Here is a 22,183-nt window from a genome sequence, read left to right as displayed (position 1 = left end):
GTTGGGAAATAGTTTAGCAGTTTCATGCAGAATTAAAAATAAATTTACTATGTGATTCACCTAGAAGGAATTGCCAGATCTCCTTCTAGATATTTACTCAAAAGAAATGAAAAACGTATTTTCTGAAAAAACTTGAACCTAAATATTTATAGCAGTTTATAGCAGAATTATTCATCATAGTTCCAGACTGGAAACAGTCCAAATGTCCATTAACAGATGAATGCATATACAAATTGTGGTCGATTTGTAGAATGGAATATTACTCAGCAGTAAAAAGGAATAGAACTACTAATAAGTAAAACAACAAAGATAAAACTCAAAAGCATGCTGAGAGAAAAAACTCATACCATATGATTGCTTTATGTCATAAGTACATAATATATTATTCAATTTAAATGAAGTTCTGGAATGAGCAAAAAGACAAACTAATCTTTAGTGATAGAACAGACCCACTTCTCAAAAGAAGACATTTATGTGGCCAAAAAACATGAAAAAAAGCTCAACATCATTGATCATCAGAGAAATGCAAATCAAAACCACAATGAGATACCATCTCATGCCAGTCAGAATGGCGATTATTAAAAAGTCGAGAAACAATAGATGCTGGCGAGGCTGTGGAGAAATAGGAATGCTTTTACACTGTTCATGAGAATGTAAATTAGTTCAACCATTGTGGAAGACAGTATGGTGATTCCTCAAGGATCTAGAACCAGAAATACCATTTGACCCAGCAGTCCCATTACTGGGTATGTACCCAAAGGAATATAAATCATTCTGCTATAAAGACACATGCACACATATGTTTATTGCAGCACTATTTACAATAGCAAAGACATGGAACCAACCCAAATGCCCATCAGTGGTAGACTGGATAAATAAAATTTGGCACTTATACACCATGGAATACTATGCAGCCATAAAAAGGAATGAGATCATGTCCTCTGCAGGGACATGGATGAAGCTGGAAGCCATCATTCTCAGCAAACTAACACAGGAACAGAAAACCAAACACTGCATGTTCTCACTCATAAGTGGGAGATGAAGAATGAGAACACATGGACACAGAGAGGGGAACAACACACATTATGTTCTGGTCGGGGGTTGGGGTCAAGGGGAGGGAACTTAGAGGATGGGTCAACAGGTGTAGCAAACCACCGTGGCACATGTATACCTGTGTGACAAACCTGCATGTTCTGTACATGTATCCCGTTTGTTGTTTTTTGTTTTTTTTTTCTTAGAAAAGTAGACTTATTTTTTCCCTGTTTTAAAACATCAATGGCAAAATTTAAGGGAATATAATTTTGGGATTAAGATTATTAACTGTGGCATCTTTTTAAAAAAATTTTTGAGACAAAGGCTCACTCTGTTGCCCAGGCTGGAGTGCAGTGGTACTATCTTGGCTTACTGCAACCTCTGCCTCCTGACTTCAGGCAATTATTGTGCTTCAGCCTCCTGAGTAGCTGGAATTACAAGCACCCACCACCATGCCTAGCTAATTTTTGTATTTTTAGTAGAGATGGGGTTTTGCCATGTTGGCCAGGCTGGTCTCGAACACCTGACCTCAGGTGATCTGCCCACCTCGGCCTCCCAAAGTGCTGGGATTACAGGCAAGAGCCAGTGTGCCCAGCCAAGATTATTAACTGTGGCATCTTAAAAACCTGAGCTAGAGTCCTGGCTCTACCATTTACTAGCTATGTGACCTTAGGCAAATTAACCTTTCTAAATGACCTCATCTATAAAACAGGGATAATGATGATTCCCATCTCTGAGTTGTTATGAGAATAAATTAAATTACGTCATCACTGTTGTATAGTAAGCACTCAATAATGATGGTTTATTTTGGCACTAGTAGTATTTGCCAATGCTAGTAGTTGTAATTTGCTACTTGTGTGTTAATTTTGGATGGGTGTTGTATCTTTTTTTTTTTTTTTTTTTTGAGATGGGGTCTTGCTCCGTTGCCAGGCTGGAGTGCGGTGGCACGATTTCGGCCCACTGCAACCTCTGCCTCCCAGGTTCAAGTGATTCTTCTGCCTCAGCCTCCTGAGTAGCTGGGACTATAGGTGTACGCCACCATGCCCAGCTAATTTTTGTATTTTTAGTTGAGATGGGGTTTCACCATTTTGGCCAGGATGGTCTCTGTCTCTTGACCTCGTGATCTGCCTACCTCGGCCTCCCAAAGTGCTGAGATTACAGGCGTGAGCCACCACGCCCAGCCAGGGTGATGTATTTTTATATTTAAAAAAAAGGAGGCTGGGCATGGTGGCTCACACCTATAATCCCAGCACTTTGGGAGGCCAGCGTGGGCAGATCACCTGAGGTTGGGAGTTTGAGACCAGCCTGACCAACATGGAGAAACCTCGTCTCTACTAAAAATACAAAAAATTAGCTGGGCGTGGTGGCACATGCCTGTAATCCCAGCTACTTGGGAGGCTGAGGCAGGAGAATCGTTTGAACCTGGGAGGCAGAGGTTGCGGTGAGCTGAGATTGCACCACTGCACTCCAGCCTGGGTAACAAGAGCGAGACTCCATCTCAGAAACAAAAAGGAAGAGAATAAAGTTGCTGATTAGGTTCCTATGGATCTTTGATCTTCTCTGGGCAAATAACTCACTGCTATTTAGTCTGTCATAAACATGATGTGCTGTCTTTTATACATGAAGATAATAAAATTGATTCCTTTATTGGAAGTTCTGCAGACCTTTGGCTAAAAGTACCACAGCTCGAAGTTTTTCATAATCTGCTTTATGATTATTACTTTTTTTTCTTCATGGGGATTGGCCGTACATCTCTTAAATGGTTCTTTTTGACACTTTAAATGGCTGAGGATGGCCAGGCATGGTGGCTCACGCCTGTAATCCCACCACTTTGGGAGGCTGAGGCAGGTGGATCACCCGAGGTTAGTTCGAGACCAGCCTGGCCAACATGGCAAAACTCTGTCTCTACTAAAAATACAAAAATTAGCCTGGCATGGTGGCAGGCACCTGTAATTCCAGTTACTCAGGAGGCTGAGGCAGGAGAATCGCTTGAACCTGGGAAGCGGAGGTTTCAGTGAGCCGAGATTGTACCACTGCACTTCAGCCTTGGCAACAGAGCGAGACTCTGTCTCAATAAATAAATAAATACATACATACATACATACATAACTACATACATAAATAAATAAATAAATAAATAAATAAATTACTTGGCAACAGAGCGAGACTCCATCTCAATAAATAAATAAATAAGTAAGTAAGTAAGTAAGTAAGTAAGTAAGTAAATGGCCAAGGAGGGTTTGAGAATCTTCTTTCCAAATAAAAATTTCCCTGGTGTGAAGCTAGTTGGTCAAAGTTGGACCACAAATGCTATTTGATCTGCAGTTGCTGAGATATATTACTCTAGAAACTCCTTTAATATTAATTTGGGTATTTAATGGATTTTTAAATGGGATAGTACACTCATATTAGGACCTAGCTCATTGGAGATTTGAATGTATTTTACAATATGTTAATATTTAAATATTTATTTCCTTGTGTGAATCAGCAGTTTTCAGGTCTGTCAATGAGAGGAAAAAAATCTGGGTAGAAATAAGATCAGATACATCAAAGATTACAAATTTTATTAGAGGGCACTGGGAAGGAGTTTCATGTGATTATGTGACTTAGTGTTGCCTGAGTGCAAGATACTTGTGGATTGAGACGAGAGTAAGAATGTTTGCTTCTAGTTTTGTGTTCCATATGACTTATATTACAGATTCTTGCAGGTTGAGGATGTGTTAACATGATTTAACCCAGATAAGCATCAGGAATATTCTTCATTCAATTATATGTCAATTTAAAAATTGTCATTTTGCCATTTGCATTTTTTTGAATTTTTTTCTTACATCTTTTGAAACCTAGTAACTTGTTCATTTTTCAACTTTTATTACAGTGCCTGATCAACTTTCTAGCGGGAGAACGATCATGGAGGTGGTGCCAGCTGAGGTGAATAGTTTGCTTCCAGAGGAAATAATGGACACTGGTATAACTTTAGTGGATGATGATAGTATTGAGGCTGTTATTGTTTCATCCCCAATTCCCATGGAGACAGAACTGGAAGAAATTGGCAACATAAATTCTACTGGTGACTCTACAGCCACGCCCATTTCCACGGAACCAATCACAGTGTACAGTAACCACACTAACCAAGTTGCAGTGAATACCACAATTACTAAAGCAGATTCTAATACCACAGTGAAACCAGCTTTTCCAAGTGGCCTTCAAAAACTTGGTGCTCAGACTCCTGTGACTATATCAGCCAATCAGATTATTTTAAACAAAGTATCACAGACATCTGATCTTAAACTTGGCAATCAGACCCTTAAACCAGATGGACAGAAGTTAATTTTAACAACTTTGGGCAAGTCTGGTTCACCAATTGTTTTAGCACTACCCCATAGCCAACTACCCCAGGCTCAGAAAGTTACAACTCAGGCCCAGTCAGGAGATGCTAAGTTACCACCGCAGCAAATTAAAGTAGTTACCATTGGAGGGAGGCCAGAGGTGAAACCTGTCATTGGTGTCTCAGCATTGACCCCAGGAAATCAACTGATTAATACTACAACTCAGCCCTCTGTGTTACAGACCCAACAGTTAAAAACAGTACAGGTAAAAGAAAAAAGGGGGCTTACTAATTAAAATGCATGTTAAAAAAATTTAACTGATTCATAGTTGTGTTTATAGGGTTACTAAATACATAGTTGTTACTGAATTCTTCTGAATGTTGTTTTACATAATTGTGTGTGTGTGTTTTTAAGTTTGATATGTCTAATGCTTATGAAAATTTTTACCAGATAACTTAGAAAGCAAACAATTTTGGTTAAATTCTAAATTAGTATATTTATAGCCTTTTACTAATTTTAAAATGCATTTTATTCTTAGTAGTAGTTTGATTACAAGGATGTTTTGCTGGTATAAAGATGCCAGACTTGCTGCTGGGCTATCAAAAAATCATTTAGACAACATTTTTTTTTTTTCAGTTAACAGATGGCCAAAGGCTAGGAGAACTTTGTTGCTCTGAGAAACCCTCAGAGCCAGTAATAGTGCATGTCAGCCAGCATGTGCCTTTTATTTGGAGTTTACTGTTCATTGCCATTATTCATGTTTGTACTACGGAAAAGACAGTGACATGTGATGGAAGATAACATACAGGCTTTAGAGTTGTACCAACTGGGTTTGAGTTGCCTCTACGTTATCCTACCAGTTATGGAAAACTTTTCATAGGTTACTTATCTTCTCTGAGTTTTTGACTTTATCTTAAGAATACTTTTTGATCATGAAGAAATGTGTAGTATAATTCTCAAAATATTGAGGATGTTTCATAATGGCACCTATTATTAGTATGAACAGGACCCTAAGAAAGAAGGTTACTGGAATATATATTAAGTGATTTCCAGTTTATCATGCCCAAATAGGCTTTCTTAGGCCACCACTACTCTTAGAAATGCAGTGATTGGCCGGGCGTGGTGGCTCAAGCCTGTAATCCCAGCACTTTGGCAGGCTGAGGTGGGTGGATCACCTGAGGTCAGGAGTCTGAGACTAGCCTGCCCAACATGGTGAAACCCCATCTCTACTAAAAATACGAAAAATTAGCCAGGCATGGTGGCCAGTGCCTATAATCCCAGCTACTTGGGAGGCTGAGACAGGAGAATCGGTTGAACCCGGGAGGCAGCGGTTGCAGTGAGCCGAGATCGCGCCATTGTACTCCAGCCTGGGCGACAAGAGCGAAACTCCATCTCAAAAAAAAATAAAAAATAAAAAAAATAAATGCAGTGATATACTTATGACCAGGAAACAAAAATGTATCCTCTGTTTGAAAGAGTTGTCTTTGAGAAAAAAGGAGAATGCATAGAAATAAAGGAAATGTATAAGAAGGAAGTAGGAAGGTTTTGGGAGACTACACTCAGCTGATATTAGAAGTAATGTTTGGGTTACTGTGTTGTCAGTAGAATTAGAAACCACTTTTCATGGGCTTTGCATTTAAGAACTTTGTAGAATTTCTTAAATCTTATAATTTGCCTGTGTCCCCTTTGCCATTATTAAACATTTAGTGCTCTTTCTTGTTCATTATTACTTCTCACTTATCTATGACTTCCTTTTACTTCTTATTTTTGCTAAGAATCTCTTGGATGAGATATCTTATCACCATCAAGCATCTTGTCCTCAGTTTTGAAGCTTGTTTTTATTGTTTACCAAAGTTTATTTGGCTTTGGCAATATGGATCATAATTATGTTTAGAAGAAACTGATGCCAGGTGTGGTGGCTCACACCTGTAAGCCCAACGCTTTGGGAAGCCAAGGTGGGCAGATTCCATGAGGCCAGGAGTTCGAGACCAGTCTGGGCAACATAGTGAAACCCTGTTTCTACCACAAATAAAAAAAATTAGCCCAGCATGGTGGTGCACACCTGTGGTCCCACGTACTCAGGAGGCTGAGGTGAGAGGGTTGCTTGATCCGGGGAGGTCTAGGCTGCTGTGAGCTGTGGTTGCACCACTGCACCTCAGCCTGGGCTACGGGAAGACCCTGTCTCAAAAAAAAAAAAAAGGAAAAGATAACATAAATTAGAATGTTTAGAATGTCATTTTTTTCATTTATGAGAGCAAGGTATATGTGCCATTTCAATGACCAGTGTTGCTTGTATCTATTATTTCTCTACTTTAGCTCCCTAAGTAATGACAATAAAAAAAGACTGGAGTCTAATTCTTATAACTTGTTTTATTGTTATTTTTCTGTTTTGTTTTGTTTTTGAGACAGGTCTTGCTGTCACCCAGTCTGGAGTGCAGTGGTGTAATCTTGGCTCACTGCAGCCTTGACCTCCCAGGCTCAAATGCTCCTCCCATCTCAGCCTCCCAAGTAGCTGGGACTACAGATGCAAACCACGACACCTGGCCAATTTTTGTATTTTTTTTGTAGAGGTGGGGCTTTGCCGTGTTGCCCAGGCTGGTCTCAAACTCCCGGACACAAGCAATCCACCTGCCTTGGCCTCTCAAAAGTGCTGGGATTACAAGCATAAGCCACTGCACCTGGGCTATTGTTAGTTTTCTAAAGCCTGATTCTATTTAATAAAAAAGAATTCTATTAAAAAAACACAATAAAAGCAAAAGAATTAGATTTAAGATATTTTTTTACTTGTACAATCCATTATTTTTAGGCGACTTAAGTCTTTCCAACTCAGAAGTAACCTACAAAGCTCTGAAGCACAAAAGACAAATTAAAAACTATGCATCTATGTTTTTCCTTTTTTGACACCAGAATATTTGGTTTAGTATTACAAAAAGTATATGATTTTCTGGTTTTTTCCCCCTAGGTAGTTGTCAGTGTTAAGTTTAATCAGAGTATTGAGACTGTTAGGGTATAGATAGCAGGCAACGGTGGAAGATGGAGGCCATCTTGAAAAATGAAGAAAAGAGGTGACCTTTGAAGCCAGAGGCAGTAACAGAGGTATAATTATATGTAATAACAGATATATAAACACTTTCCCATGTTTCCTGTGCATAGTATATAAGAGTAGTACATAACTAGCAGTCTGGGACAATATAACTCCTTACTAGCTCCTGAATCTATCCAACACAGTGCCAAAAATTACTTGTATATATTATTTGATGACATATTTTACTACCTTATTTGTAAGTTTTTTTTCATGTTTATCTTAAGCTGCTGATTCTATAAACTTGTTAAAGTGATCTTTGATGCTTTGTTTTACTTAATAATTTTGTTCCAGGATACTTTAGAATTCATAGTGCAAAAAAATCATAGTTCCTTAATAGAACCAAAAGTTATTATTTTCAGCACCACTAAAGAAACATAACCACAAGGGCAAGATGAGATTGTTTATTTGAATAATTAATGTGCTTCTTGTTGTACTGTTTATATTTTTTCCTTACTGATAAGTATTTATATACTCATGATTGTGAAAAATCAGTTTAAAATGGGGAAATACTTTAAGCCCATAATTGTTATAGCTAAGGTTATTTATTGCTAATATGGCTTTCTAAGAATATCAATACTTCTACCTCTGGAGATTGATAGTATTATAGATACAATAGATACAATTTTGACTGACTTTAGGGTTTTAGGTCTGTAAACATACTTGAGAAATTTGTATTTCTCTAAATTTCATTAGCTTTCTAGAGTATAATTATGGATTTATTTGAGTATGTTATAGTTTTGCAAGCCAGCTGTTTTTAAATACAATAATGGGTATTTTTTTTTAAGTGATTTGTATTTTATCTACAGTTGGTTTTTGTCAGTAATGTGCTCTGAGTATAAAAAAGTAATATATTGTAGGTATAAGATGTGTTATTTAGTTTAATTTATAATTTGAGCACAAAGAGCTAATATTTGTCTAGTTCTGTGATCTATTATAGCTTCCGGTGTATTTCTGTTATTCATGTTGGTCATATTTTTTCATTTAAGTCACTATTTCCTATAATAAATAGTACTTTTACAGTCTCAATTTTCATTGCCAAAAGATATAATTAATATTTAATGTTCTTCACACTCTAAAATTCTTTGATTTTTATCCCAGGTAAATTTCTTCTTTTAACTTTTACAGGAAGCTGTGTCTTTGTATATGGTGATAATTGCAATATAAAAAATTGGTAACTCTACACTCCTTGACTTGTGGAGAATTATAATTCAGGTCAACAGTGTGCCAATATATAACTTCAAATTGGAGATGAATTAAATATAGACTCTCTCCTCAAGGAATTTAAAATACAGTAAACAGTTGCTGTAGCCCAGTAATTTGAGGCTACAGTGAACTATGATTGCACCACTGTCCTCCAGTCTGGGTGATGAGATGAGACCCCATGGTTTTTTTTTTTTTTTTGAGACAGAGTCTCACTCACTCTGTCACCCAGGCTGGAGTGCAGTGGTGCAATCTCTCCCTGCAACCTCTGCTCCCAGGTTCAAGCAATTCTCCTGCCTCAGCCTCCCGAGTAGCTAAGATTATAGGTGTGCGCCACCACACCCTGCTGATTTTTGTATTTTTGTAGAGACAGGGTTTCACCATGTTGGCCAGGCTGGTCTTGAACTCCTGACCTGAAGTGATCCGCCTGCCTCAGCCTCCCAGAGTGCTGGGATTACAGGTGTGAGCCACTGCACCTGGCCAGGACCCCATCTTTAAAAGAAGAAAAGTGTAGTACATAATCGTTTAGTAAATAATATTTCAGAGCTGTTGCCCTTATAATAGTTTCTGTTCTACCAAATTTTTCTCTTTTGTAGCCTAGGGCTTTAACTTATTTAGTTCTCTTAATCTACTCCTGATATTTAGATCTAAAGTTGAAAATCTAGTCATAAGCCTACCTTTAATGTGTATTTATTTATATTTTGCATCCAAGGGCCAATGTAATTGTATATATAGGTGGCTTTGTCATTTGCACTATACTTTCTTTACTTACTCTGTCTTTTTATTATTGAGTAATTTGTTATTTTGAACAAGAATATTACTGTGCCATAGTTTTATTTTTTCATTAAGCATTATTATTAATTTTGTTTTCATCATATGCATATATCCAAGACATGAAAATAAGGAATTGTAATAAAATGCAAAGGTATTATTATATATGGGATTAAGGATATAATCATATTATTTTGATGAATGTCTGCATTTTAAATGTTCTTAACATTAATACATAGATATATTCTGTTAAGTGAGCCGGTTTTACATGTACTACTTTGTATGAATCTTTGGTATAATTTTGATTTAATAGGCATTTTATAGAAACAGATGGTCTTCATAGTTATTTATATGTTTCAGATTGCTAAGAAGCCTCGAACGCCAACCTCTGGTCCAGTAATCACGAAGCTGATCTTTGCAAAACCAATTAATAGTAAAGCAGTTACAGGACAGACAACTCAAGTTTCACCACCAGTCATTGCAGGTTATATTTCTTTATAGTTTATTAAGCTAAATATTTATCTTCCTTTTAGATTTAAAAAGGCTCTTCTGCCAACTTAAAATGTTTTAGTGTAACAAATATAGCTTATTATTATAAACCAAACTAGTTAATAAGAAATGTTTGCTTCAAGCAAAATGCCTTATTTGAAAATCAGTTCATTACTTTAGTCTCCTTAGTTTTTGGTAGAAATTTACCATGACACTAGCAAAGTCTCAAACTCCAATAATAGTAGCTAATATTTATCTAGTGTTCATTGTGTGCCAGGCACCATTCTTAGCCCTTTACATATAGTGACTATATCATTCCCCAGCAATCCTATGAGGTAGGTACTAATAACATCCCCATTTTGCCAGTATGGAAGTAGAGGCACTCAGCTAGTAAATGGCTGAGCTGGAATTTGAACCCAGGCAATTTGTTTCTGGAGCACATGTGCTAAGTTTAATAAATTTAAATTAATATTCACAAGAGTATAGCATTTCATGGTTTTTGTTTGAATTTTTGCTTTCAGTATTTTAATATACTCTATATAGAGTTCTCTGTAAACAGAAAATTGTCACAATAATAGTAATTACTTAAGTGATAACAGAATTTTAGCTGAATTACTTTTACTAGAACACTCCTTAGTGTGGCCCCGTTCTCTTTTATTTTATACTTTAAAATTTGTCATCACCAATCACTATATCACCTCAGAAATCTTGACTTCAGGTGTTCGTTCTCTTTGTTCTTTTAGTTTACTTGCCTTTCTACTCCCAATCCAGCAATTGACTTTGAAATTTCTGGTCCATTGATTCTTCCACTTTCTCAATAATCATTCCTTTCCTGTCCTCAAATTCTTCCTTCCTCAAGATGAAGTCCATGACCCATCCTATTGCTCTCTTGTAAACACCATTGATTCTCTTTTTCCAGTCTCTTTCTCTAATGGCTTAGCTAAGTCCAACCCTCCTATTCCTTGTTTGGCTAGCAGCTCAAGTTTTTTAGAGAAAAGCACACAGCCGTAGTGATTGGTCTTTAATCCAGAGCCATACTAAATGACTCTTTCACTAGTTATAGGATCATTTCTAATTTCTACTGTGCTAAAGGCTTATATGAAAGCATCTCTGGATGGTAAACTTTTGACTAGAGACTTTCAAATCCTAATTACCCATCCCTAGACTGTGTATTCTTGATGAGGGTACTCAAATATTAACTGATCATTCCTAGCATGTGTATTAAAACCATCTGTCTTTAATACATTTAAACTATAGCAGTAGACAACTCGGAAATCAGTGGCAGTGACTTGTCATTTTCCTGAGGCTTTGATTTGTAAGTAGGCTTGATTTGTATTTGTATGTAGAGAGGCTTCTTATTTTAGCTAATGAGAAGAGATGGAAAAATTTAATGTGAAAGCAGTGTTAGGTGAGTGACTGTTCTCTTTCTCTTGGTGCTCGGTAGAGATTTGTGACAGTATAGGAAGCTGATGTCTTGAGACATGTCATGGGAGGCAGGTGTGGCCCCAAAGAAAATACTGGAAAGGGTTTGGGTTTGGAGCTGGTTTAGGAAGTGGGCTGCAGTTGGCTATGAGTAAGCAAGGCTTGGAAGTATTGATGAAAAAGAAAACACCAGTCCCCTTGGAGATTTTGTATAGGTAGAGGGGCTTAACCAGGAGTGTTTTAATGAGATGTTCTTTACTGTTTTGAGTCTCTGAAGAGACTCCGAGAGAGTCCCTGAAAAGTTTTAGTTAATGGGAAGGAGAAGGTATGGGTTGTATGGTAAACAATTGTGGTGTTTGCGGAAGTGTCTGAATGAATTTTTGGTTACTGTCAAGAGTTCACCCTGACTATCATAGATTTTTGTAAATGTCATTACTTGGTCTTTGGGTTGTTTATGTGTTGCAGACTGATTGTAACTTTATTTTTTAATTGCACATGGACTTAATAGCCCTGCCAGAATACATACAGATATACTTCTGTTAAATTTTACTGGCATTGTTGGCATTAAGTGCAGTTTGGAGGGATAATTTCTACTTTTAACTAGTTCTTTATAACCTTTAAAAATTCATATATGCTAAATTTTAAACCACCAAAGTGCCTTTCTGTTGAATTGTATCACAAGGAGATTCCATCATCTTTATGTTTACATTGCAGCTAAGGCTGCAGTCTTTTTCCATGCAGCTAGTTTTTTTTTTTTTTTTTTTTTTTTAAGACGGAGTCTCGCCCTGTCACCCAGGCTGGAGTGCAGTGGTGCTGTCTTGGCTCACTGCAACCTCCACCTCCCGGGTTAAGCGATTCTCCTGCCTCAGCCTCCCGAGTAGCTGGGATTACAGGCGCCTACCACCACAACCAGTTAATTTTTGTATTTTTATTAGAGACGGGGTTTCACCATGTTGGCCAGGCTGGTCTCGAACTCCTGACCTTGTGATCCACCCATCTTGGCCTCCCAAAGTACTGGGACTACAGGCATGAGCCACTGCGCCCTGCCAGCTAATGCTCTTTCAAAGTACCTTGAGATTTTTCTTTTTTTTGGATGATTTTTGGGCTTCTCGTTGAAGATGACTATCTTTTTCTGTGTTTCAGTCAAGATGATTTTATATTTGTGTATAAGTGATTTTTCTAAAATGCAAATCTGAACTTGTCACACCCTTGCTTAAAATTTTCTTGGCCTTGTTCATTTCTTCACCTGGACCCATCAGGATTAAGTTCAAATGCCAGTGCTTTCTTAGCATTAAAGGCATTTATGATCTAATGCATGCCTTTTTATTTTCACCTTCAAAATAGTAGCTCCAAACCTACTGATTTAACTTATTGTAAGAGATCACCAAATGGATCGAAACTAAGTTGTAGGACTAAGGGTCTTGGCAAGGTTCCTTTTACATGGAATGCCTTTCTTTGCTCTTCCTGGCGGCTGACTCATCCATTTTATCTCTTAGATTACCCATCTTGGGCCGGGCGCGGTGGCTCACGCTTGTAATCCCAGCACTTTGGGAGGCCGAGGCGGGCGGATCACGAGGTCAGGAGATCGAGACCACGGTGAAACCCTGTCTCTACTAAAAATACAAAAAAAAAAAATTAGCCGGGCGTGGTGGCGGGCGCCTGTAGTCCCAGCTACTCGGAGAGGCTGAGGCAGGAGAACGGCGTGAACCCGGGAGGCAGAGCTTGCAGTGAGCCGAGATTGCGCTACTGCACTCCAGCCTGGGCGACAGAGCGAGACTCCATCTCAAAAAAAAAAAAAAAAAAAAAAAAAAAAGATTACCCATCTTGGAAGTTTTTGACTTCTAGGTTTAGTCAGATACTCTTTCTCTGATCATTTCCTATTTATTTCCATAAAACTTGGTTATACTTACCAAGTACTTATCTTAAACTTCTGTTAAATTTCACACTGGCTTTGAGTTATCCATTAGTCATACTGTATTATAAATCTTGGTTTTCTTGTCTGTCTACCCATAACCCTTATGATTTTTCATGATGATAGTATTTTTTTGTTTTTTTGTTCATCTAGCTCTCTCTCTCTTTTCTTTTAGACGGAGTTTTTGCTCTTTTTGCCCAGGCTGGAGTGCAATGGCACGATCTCGGCTCACTGCAACATCCGCCTCCCGGGTTCAAGCGATTCTTCTGTCTCAGCCTCCTGAATAGCTGGGATTATAGGTGCCCGCCACTATGCCCGGCTAATTTTTTGTATTTTTAGTGGAGACGGGGTTTCACCATGTTGGCCAGGCTGGTCTCGAACTCCTGACCTCAGGTAATCTGCCCATCTTGGCCTCCCAAAGTGCTAGGATTACAGGCATGAGCCACCGCGCCTGGCCTCATCATCTAGTTCTTTTAAAAAACTTATTTTTAAAAAATTGTGGTAAGATATACATAACATAAAATTTACCATCTTAACTTTTTTTTTTTTATGAGATGCAGTTTCACTCTGTCACCCAGGCTGGAGTGCAGTGGCGTGATCTCAACTCACTAGGGGATTCTCCTGCCTCAGCTTCCCAAGGAGCTGAGACTACAGGCACGCTCCACCACATCCAGCTAATTTTTGTATTTTTAGTAGAGAAGGGGTTTCACCATTTTGGCCAGGCTGGTCTTGAACTTATGACCTCAAGTGATCCACCTGCCTCAGCCTTTCAAAGTGCTGGGATTACAGATGTGAGCCACTGCACCCAGCCTCATCTTAACTGTTTTAAGTGTATAGTTCATTGGCATTAAGTACATTCACATTGTTATACAACCATCACCACTATCTCATCTCTAAAACTTTTTCTTTTTGCAAAACTGAAATCTTCTACCCATTAAACAAAAACTCCTTATTCTTCCTTCCCCAATCCAGCATCTGGCAGCCACCATCCCACTTTTGTATCTACATGTTTTTTTTTTTTTTGAGACAGCCCATCACTCTGTCACTCAGGCTGGAGTGCAGTGGTGTGATCTCGGCTTACTGCAACCTCTGCCTCCCAGGTTCAAGTGATCCTCCTGCCTCAACCTCCCAAGTAGCTGGGATTTAAGATGGAGTCTCAGTCTGTCGCCCAGGTTGGAATGCAGTGGTGCGATCATGGCTCACTGCAACCTCTGCCTCCTGGGTTCAACTGATTCTCTTGCTTCAGCCTCCCAAGTAGCTGGGATTACAGGTGTGTGCCATCACGCCTGGCTAATTTTTGTATTTTTAGTAGAGATGGTGTTTCACAATGTTGGCCAGGCTGGTCTCGGACTCCTGACCTCAGGTGATCTGTCCACCTCGGCCTCCCAAAGTGCTGAGATTACAGGTGTGAGCCACCATGCCCGGCCATTGCCCCTTTTTTTGATTGGCTTATTTCACTTAGCATAATGTCCTTAAGGTGCATTTGTGTTGTAGTATATATCAGAATTTTCTTTTTAAGGCAGAATTATGTTCCATTGTATTTATGTATGTACTGTATTGATGGTTCTTTTATCTTGTTTCTCTCACTCTTTCTCTTTCTCCTCTGTCCCCACCTTCCCAGAACCTAGCACAATTTTTGGCACCTTTTTTTTTTGCTTGTTTGTTTTTTTGAGACGGAGTCTCGCTCTGTCACCCAGGCTGGAGTGCAGTGGTGCGATCTCAGCTCACTGCAAGCTCTGCCTCCTGGGTTCACGCCATTCTCTTGCCTCAGCCTCCCAAGTAGCTAGGACTACAGGTGCCTGCCACCATGCCCAGCTAATTTTTTGTATTTTTAGCGGAGATGGGGTTTCACCGTGTTAGCCAGGATGGTCCCAATCCCCTGACCTCGTGATCCACCCTCCTTGTCCTCCCAAAGTGCTGGGATTACAGGCGTGAGCCACTGCGCCCCACCCCTATTTTTGGCACTTTGATGTAGTTCTATGAATGCATATTATTGCATGAATATGTATATCATGGAGGCACTATAGTGATACAGTAGGAACTATTGGGAAACTTGGGTTTTCAGTCATGAGTCTTCTGTTGATGTTCTCTGTGATCTTGGGTAAATACATTATTTTGTTCATCTTAGTTTAGTACAATGTAGATACCAACCACCTGACAAGACTTGAGGTGGTTACATGAGATAATAGAGGTTCTCATTATCACAGCTCTCAAGGTAGAAGGTTGCTTCATGGGAGCAAGCAAGCTTCATCACAATGTAAAGTTAATCTCTTAAATAATTTGGCCTTACTCAAATATTCTAGCGTCCTGCCCCAGCCTATCCAATATGTGGCTTTATAGAGTGTGTCTCTTTTGATTCTTGGAGAATACATGACAACAGAAATCGATTTCAAGGTCAAATTATGTAACTTGCATGCTTGCTTCAATCAGTGGAACTAAGGATAAATAGGGATTTGGAGGTTAGATTAGATAATCAGAAATGCTACCAGGATGAAAACCAAGCAGACCCTCAAAAAGAATAACTTGAATTTCAAAGGATATCAAGGTTCTTGGGAAAATTGATGAAATCTAGAAATATTTTGGTAGAAATGACCTGCTTTATGAGTATGTTATGCCCATTTATCATTATCAACATAATTTATCATTTTGCTGTTGTCCAGATTTTCAGAAGCAATCTCTCTCCCCAAAACTCAACAGCTGATTTTTTTCTTTGTTCATCTTAAGAGTTAGTTTAGTTGCAATTATAAACTGAATTTTTAAAAAATATAGGCCACAAAAAGATAGTAAAAGTTTTATTACTTTTAGTTTTGTAATTTATAATGAAATTTTTGTTCCTGTTTTAAGTGAATTAACATTAAGTTGCCTTTTTCTGATATCAGTTATCCTCAGGAATTGAGGATTTTCTGTATGAATTTTTTTTTTTTTTTAGAGGGATTCTTGCTCTTGTTGCCCAGGCTGGAGTGCAATGGCGCAATCTCAGCTCACCGCAACCTCTGCCTCCCGAGTAGCTGGGATTACAGACGCACACCACCATGCCCAGCTAATTTTTGTAGTTTTAGTGGAGATGGGGTTTCACCATGTTGGCCAGGCTGGTCTCAAATTCCTGACCTCGTGATCCACCTGCCTTGGCCTCCCAAAGTGCTGGGATTACAGGCATGAGCCACTGTGTCCGGCTCTATATGAATATTATCTGAAAGATACGTAATTCCTAACAAATATGAAATTATAGCAGTGGCTACAAATAATGAATATTTTATGAAACTGTGTCTTTACTGGTAATTTCTTTTCTTAACAGAATGGTTGTTGGGGCTTCACACTTATCCCACAGTATTAACTTTGGAAACCAGAATAGACAAACATGTTACTTTAGGCAGTCTCAGTACTTTAGGGTGGCTCTCTAAACATATTTGATGTAGATTCGTTTGGTTTATTTAGAATTGACTTTATGTAGTTATGATGTATTCAGGTTTTTAAAAAACCTGGCAGAATTTCATTAAAATTAATCTATGTACTACAAAGAAGTTTTGAAAATTGTATTAAAAATACTTAAAAAATTCATAGATGGGGATAAAACTTGATTCACTTTTTAAAAAAGAAACCGTGCCAGCCTGGGCAACATGACAAAACTCCATGTCTAAAAAAAAATTAAAAAATAGCTGAGCATGGTGGCACGTGCCTGTGGTCCCAGCTACTCAGGAGGCTGAGATGGGAGGATCATTTGAGCCCAGAAGTTTGAGGCTGCAGTGAGCTATGATCACGCCACTGCATTCTAGCCTGGGTGACTGAGGGAGACCCCTGTCTCAAAAAAAAAAAGAAAAGGCATACTTTGGCATTGTTATCAGGAAAAATGGCCCAGAAGCTGCTAAGCATTAGTTCTTTATTTTTGTCTAAAGTGAAAGTCCCTTCTTTCTCTCTTTTCCTTTCTCCTCACTGTCATGCTGTCTCCTTCATCTCTAGCTGGATCTATGAGTTTAATCATAGTATCTAAAGCTTAGAGCAGATTCTAGAGATAATTGTTATCAATCTTCTCTACTTCTTAGATGCTTGACTTTCCTCTTTAGCCAGTGTATTTGATTATCCAGCATCTGCTTGGGACACCTTTAGTGACTAGAAACTCACTTGTGTTGAAATAGTCATTTTAGTTGGAAATTTTTGTTAGAAGTTCTTTCTTAGAGCTGAGCTGAAATATTTCTGTTTCTCTGCATTTGATGTGATACAGATTGGTTCTAATCCTTTAACCTGACAGCCTGAATTAGTTAGGATAGTCTTGGTTTTTCTGCCAAAATAATCTCCAAACCTCAGAAAGGTAAAAAACCTGTTTTTTTAAAAAAATTCAATTTAAAAAAAATTTTTAAATTGATTATCTATATGACCATTGTGGGTTCAAAAAGGTATCTTCTCTTCATAGTCACTCAGGTACACAGGCTAACCGAGGAGCCGCCGTCTCAGATGGCAGAGGAAAATAAACTTTGGAAGGTCTTGCATAGGCAGTAATAAATGCTATGGCCCAAGAATGACACATGTCACTTCTACTCATAACTCGTCTGCCAGGAGTAATGACATGACTCTAACTTAACTACAAGATGGGGTGGGAGTGGTAGGAAGTGCAAGTAGGAAGTGCAAGTGTAGTTCTACCATGTGCCCAGAATGGGAGAAAGCTAGAATACTTGGTGAATGGGAATAATGGCTATCACACAGTCTTCAAGAATTTGAAGATCTGTTATGTCTTTGTAGTCTTTTCTTACCTAGGATAAAAATTCCTGATATTTCAACTCAATGTAATATGATTTTCAGTTCCTCAAGCATCCAGACACTAGAGTTTTTCATGGTTGTTCCTGAAGGGTCTTGTCCAGAAGGGAACACAATATGGAATCTGGCCAGGGTGGGTAGAAACAACATTTTTTTATCCCCTTTGGCAGTCTAAAATCAGATAGTATTAAACCTTTCAGTGTTTAAGTTAGTCCAACAACTATCTGTTTTATGTGTGGATTTCAATTGTACCTTCATGGTTTAAGTTCAAATGGGAAGACAGCTAAAGATAGTAGAATACAGAGATTGAAGTTTTAAGACTTGGGTTCATGTTCTGACTTTCAGGAGCTGTGTTACACAGGGCACATTGCTTAGTTGCCCTGAGCTTTCTCTCTGATGGATATAACAACAATATTGATGAACACACGAGCTAAACTGTTTTTGTAGAGTTTAATGTAAGCTGATATTAAGTATTACTAAGAAGTAGTGTTTTGTTTAGTTCTGCCCAGGTTTACCATAGTTCATTAGTGCCTCATTAAGTGTTGAACATGAAATAACAAACATACATTCTGCAGTCCTTGTGAGTGTAGAGCATCATCACATAAATTTTTATACTATTATTGAAAAAAGTCAAACTGATGTGCTGCCTCTCATTTGCAGGTAGGGTTCTTTCACAGTCTACTCCCGGAACTCCATCAAAGACCATAACAATATCTGAAAGTGGTGTTATTGGATCAACTTTAAATTCTACAACACAGACACCAAATAAAATAGCCATCTCACCTTTGAAATCGCCAAATAAGGTAAAAAAATAAATTAGCCACAAATACCAAATATTGTGGTTGATGCCTTTATTTTCTTACTAGTCACTTCAGATACTTCAGTTTTAGTACATTCCCAAGCAAGTAATAGGCATTCAATGAATACTGGATTCGTTTAGTAATCAAGGATGTCCGACAGATTAAAAAGCTTACTTTAAACACATAGTAACATAGTAATCATTTTGCATGTGAATATGATTTCCATAGCCCATATGAATGTGGGTACAACAAAATCTTTTGAATAAATTCGATAATGTAGGTGTTTAGTTCTTCTTTAGTTAACATTTTAGCAAAATTATTGTATTTGTGGAAGGTACATACAGACTTATGATATAAAATATTAAATGTAACTTTAAGAAAATGGAGATCTGAACTTTTGCTTGGTAACAGGACCCAGAGTAGTAGAAATTGCCATCAGATGCTGGCAGCTGTATTATCAGTGTTGTTTAAGCTTGAGTACATTTTATTGGAAGCATTCAAATGCTTTCTCATTTTATTGTCAGGCAAAGTAAGTCATCTAACTCACTTTCCTAAAACATACAGTTGTTATTATACCAGCATAACATTTTGAAAAAGATATGTTTTAAAGGACATATTATTCAGATAGAAAGCCAAGCATTATTATTCTGTCAGGTTTCACGCTTGTGACTCTGGAAACAATACTGCCCTTTGCACCTGCTTGCTTTGATTTGTTACTGTTCATAAATAGAACAAACGTTAAACATTTGTCTTTACATTTTTTTAAAGTCCAGGTGTTGGTTTCTTTAATGAGCCTTGACTATAATGTACAAATATGTTATATCATATAGTTTATTAAGGTCAAATTCTACCTGCATAATTTTTTCCCTAAATTGAATGAATTTGGCAGAAATTTGAGGGTAACTGTGCCATGCATAGTGATAGGCACTGAGGATAAAACATGAATAAGATAAGGTATTTCATTTCAAGGAGTTCAATAAGGTAGTTAGACTGAAACATTAAAAATTATCCTACAGAATTACAGTGGTCATAGATGGATTAATGACTGCTGTGTGTTTGGCAGGGAAGGTTTATACAAAGGAGCTTATTCTTGAAAGGTCTTAACCTTAAAGGTGGGTTGGACTTAGCTCCAGATGAGCAGAAGGGGCTTTCTGGATTGAGGTGATACTTTACATAAAGGTGTAAAAGTGTGGCCTTTCAGGAAGCCTCACTGATTTTTGCAGTGTGAGAGCCGAGGGTGCTGAGGTTAGATGGACGGTTTCATTATCTTCAGGGGAGTTTGGACTTCTGTGGCTTCTCATTGCTTCTAGGACAGTGATTCTCGCCCTTATCTGCTTATTGGGATCATCTGGAGAGTTTTAATAAATACTGACGCCTGGTTCTCATCCCCAGAGATTCTGTTTTCATCTCTCCAGACTTGACCTGGTATCAAGATTTTACAAAGCTCTCTAGGTGATTCTAGTGGGTAGCCTAGATTGGGAACCACTGCTATAAATATGAAATTTGCATTTTTAAAAATACGAGTCTTGTGGCATTATGAGAGATAGTTTGGGGGAAGGTGAGCCTGTATTGTGGGAGAGACCAGTTAGGTTAGTGATTCTCAACCTTGGCTGCAGTTAGTACTGGGGACCTCTTGAGAAAACTAATGGCAGGCCCCTACCTGACCCCATTTAAATCAGAATCTCTAGGCTGTGGCCTGTGTGTTAAATTTAATCTTTTAAAAGTGTAGGCCAGGGTAGAGAATCACTAAGACATTATTACAGTACTTCATGTTTGAACTACACTAGTAGCTCAGGGGCTAAAGAGGAAGAGAGATGTGTTGAAAGAGGTTCAGTAGGCCGGGCGCGGTGGCTCACGCCTGTAATCCCAGCACTTTGGGAGGCCGAGGCGGGCAGATCACAAGGTCAGGAGATCGAGACCATCCTGGCTAACACGGTGAAACCCCGTCTCTACTAAAAATACAAAAGATTAGCCGGGCGAGGTGGCGGGCGCCTGTAGTCCCAGCTACGTGGTAGGCTGAGGCAGGAGAATGGCATGAACCGGGGGGTGGAGGCTGCAGTGAGCCGAGATCACGCCACTGCACTCCAGCCTGGGTGAAAGAGCGAGACTCCTTCTCAAAAAAAAAAAGAAAGGAGGTTCAGTATCTTAGGGGGAGAATCTAGGATGACTCCTGTATTTCTGACTTAAATAACGGGATAGATGGTAGCCCTATGGACTAATTCGACTGGTATATGGTTTATACCTGATGACATACGAATAGGAACTGGCTTTATTTTTTTCCCATCCTTGACTTTAGCCCTGCCATATTGGATCTTCCTTTCTTGCCTCTTGGCAAGATTTTACACTTCACTATAAGAACAAGCTTGTTTTAGTTTGAGACCAGCCTGACCAACATGGAGAAACCCCGTCTCTACAAAAAAATACAAAATTAGCTGGGCATGGTGGTGCATGCCTGTAATCCCAGCTACTCGGGAGGCTGAGGCAGGAGAATTGTTTGAACCCGGGAGGTAGAGGTTGCGGTGAGCTGAGATCGCGCCATTGCACTCCAGCCTGGGCAACAAAAGCGAAACTCCGTCTCCAAAAAAAAAAAACAAAAAAACAAAAACAAGCTGGTTTTGGTGATTAAAATTCACAGGTGTAAAATGTACAGTCAAAAGCTTACATCCAGTTGAACGCTTACCTACCTCTCAGGTGAGATCTAACCATGGCTTAGGGATCCGCAGTGGAGAAGAGGAGCATGATCTGTTTCTTCACTCTTCAACCTCCTCTCCCTTTCTGATTTTGTCTTCTGATCAGAAGGAAGATTAGAGGAGAGAGGACAAGGTTTTGTTTGACTAAGACTATTGTAATCCAGCTTCTGGTGCACTCTGTGTGACAGGTGTCCAAATGTGGACTTACGGAGATGTTCACTCAGGATGGTTTTTTGGGAGCCCCTCCTGTGGGTTATTGCCACATTTCCAAGTTCCCTGTCAGGGATATGGTGTACTCTCCAGCTGCCTTTTGCAGCCTCCCTTTAGCTCTTCATTCCTGTAGTTTACGCCTGGCACTCCTGAGTGCCTTTACTCCAGAAGGTATATGGCTTTGGCAGGGTCCCATCAAGATGTCTTAGCCCTTCTGCAGCATCTATGTGGCCAGTGGGAAACCTCTAGAACCGAGTGGTAAAAGTGCAGCTTCCCTAACTGCTGTCCTCTAAATCTTTGCCCTACCATTGTGACAGCTGCAGCCATCTTCTTTCTTGCAGAATTTTCCAGGCTGGGACCAGTTTCTGTGTTCACATATTCTCTGAATAAACTGTTGAGGATATCTGTCAGGTTATCCCAGGAACTCTAGCTGCATTTACTTCTGGTGGTTAAACCAAGATACAGCTAAGTTTCTTTTTTCCTTTCTTTCTTTCTTT

At 38.8% G+C, this 22,183-nt stretch overlaps 1 protein-coding gene across 5 annotated transcripts in view; it reads left to right on the top strand.

The window, feature by feature from the left end:
- The window catches only part of LIN54 (lin-54 DREAM MuvB core complex component), a 91,567-nt gene that overhangs the window by 24,662 nt on the left and 44,722 nt on the right, over positions 1-22,183 (top strand). For 2 of the 5 annotated variants that reach the window (XM_003265828.3, XM_003265829.3), the window contains exons 2-4: positions 3,908-3,960; positions 9,775-9,898; positions 18,647-18,789. In XM_003265828.3, coding sequence (XP_003265876.3) covers positions 3,940-3,960; positions 9,775-9,898; positions 18,647-18,789 — 288 coding nt within the window. In that variant the 5' untranslated portion in view covers positions 3,908-3,939. Of the gene's footprint in view, positions 1-3,907; positions 4,624-9,774; positions 9,899-18,646; positions 18,790-22,183 lie in introns of all 5 variants that reach the window. The other 3 variants (XM_003265827.3, XM_012499350.2, XM_004089007.3) reach the window with 2 other exon arrangements.

This window comes from Nomascus leucogenys, chromosome 9 (assembly GCF_006542625.1).
Source record: "Nomascus leucogenys isolate Asia chromosome 9, Asia_NLE_v1, whole genome shotgun sequence".
NCBI classification, from domain to species: Eukaryota; Metazoa; Chordata; class Mammalia; order Primates; family Hylobatidae; genus Nomascus; species Nomascus leucogenys.
The sequence above is the reverse complement of the archived record's forward strand: the minus strand, read 5'-3'. Positions and strand labels throughout refer to the sequence as shown.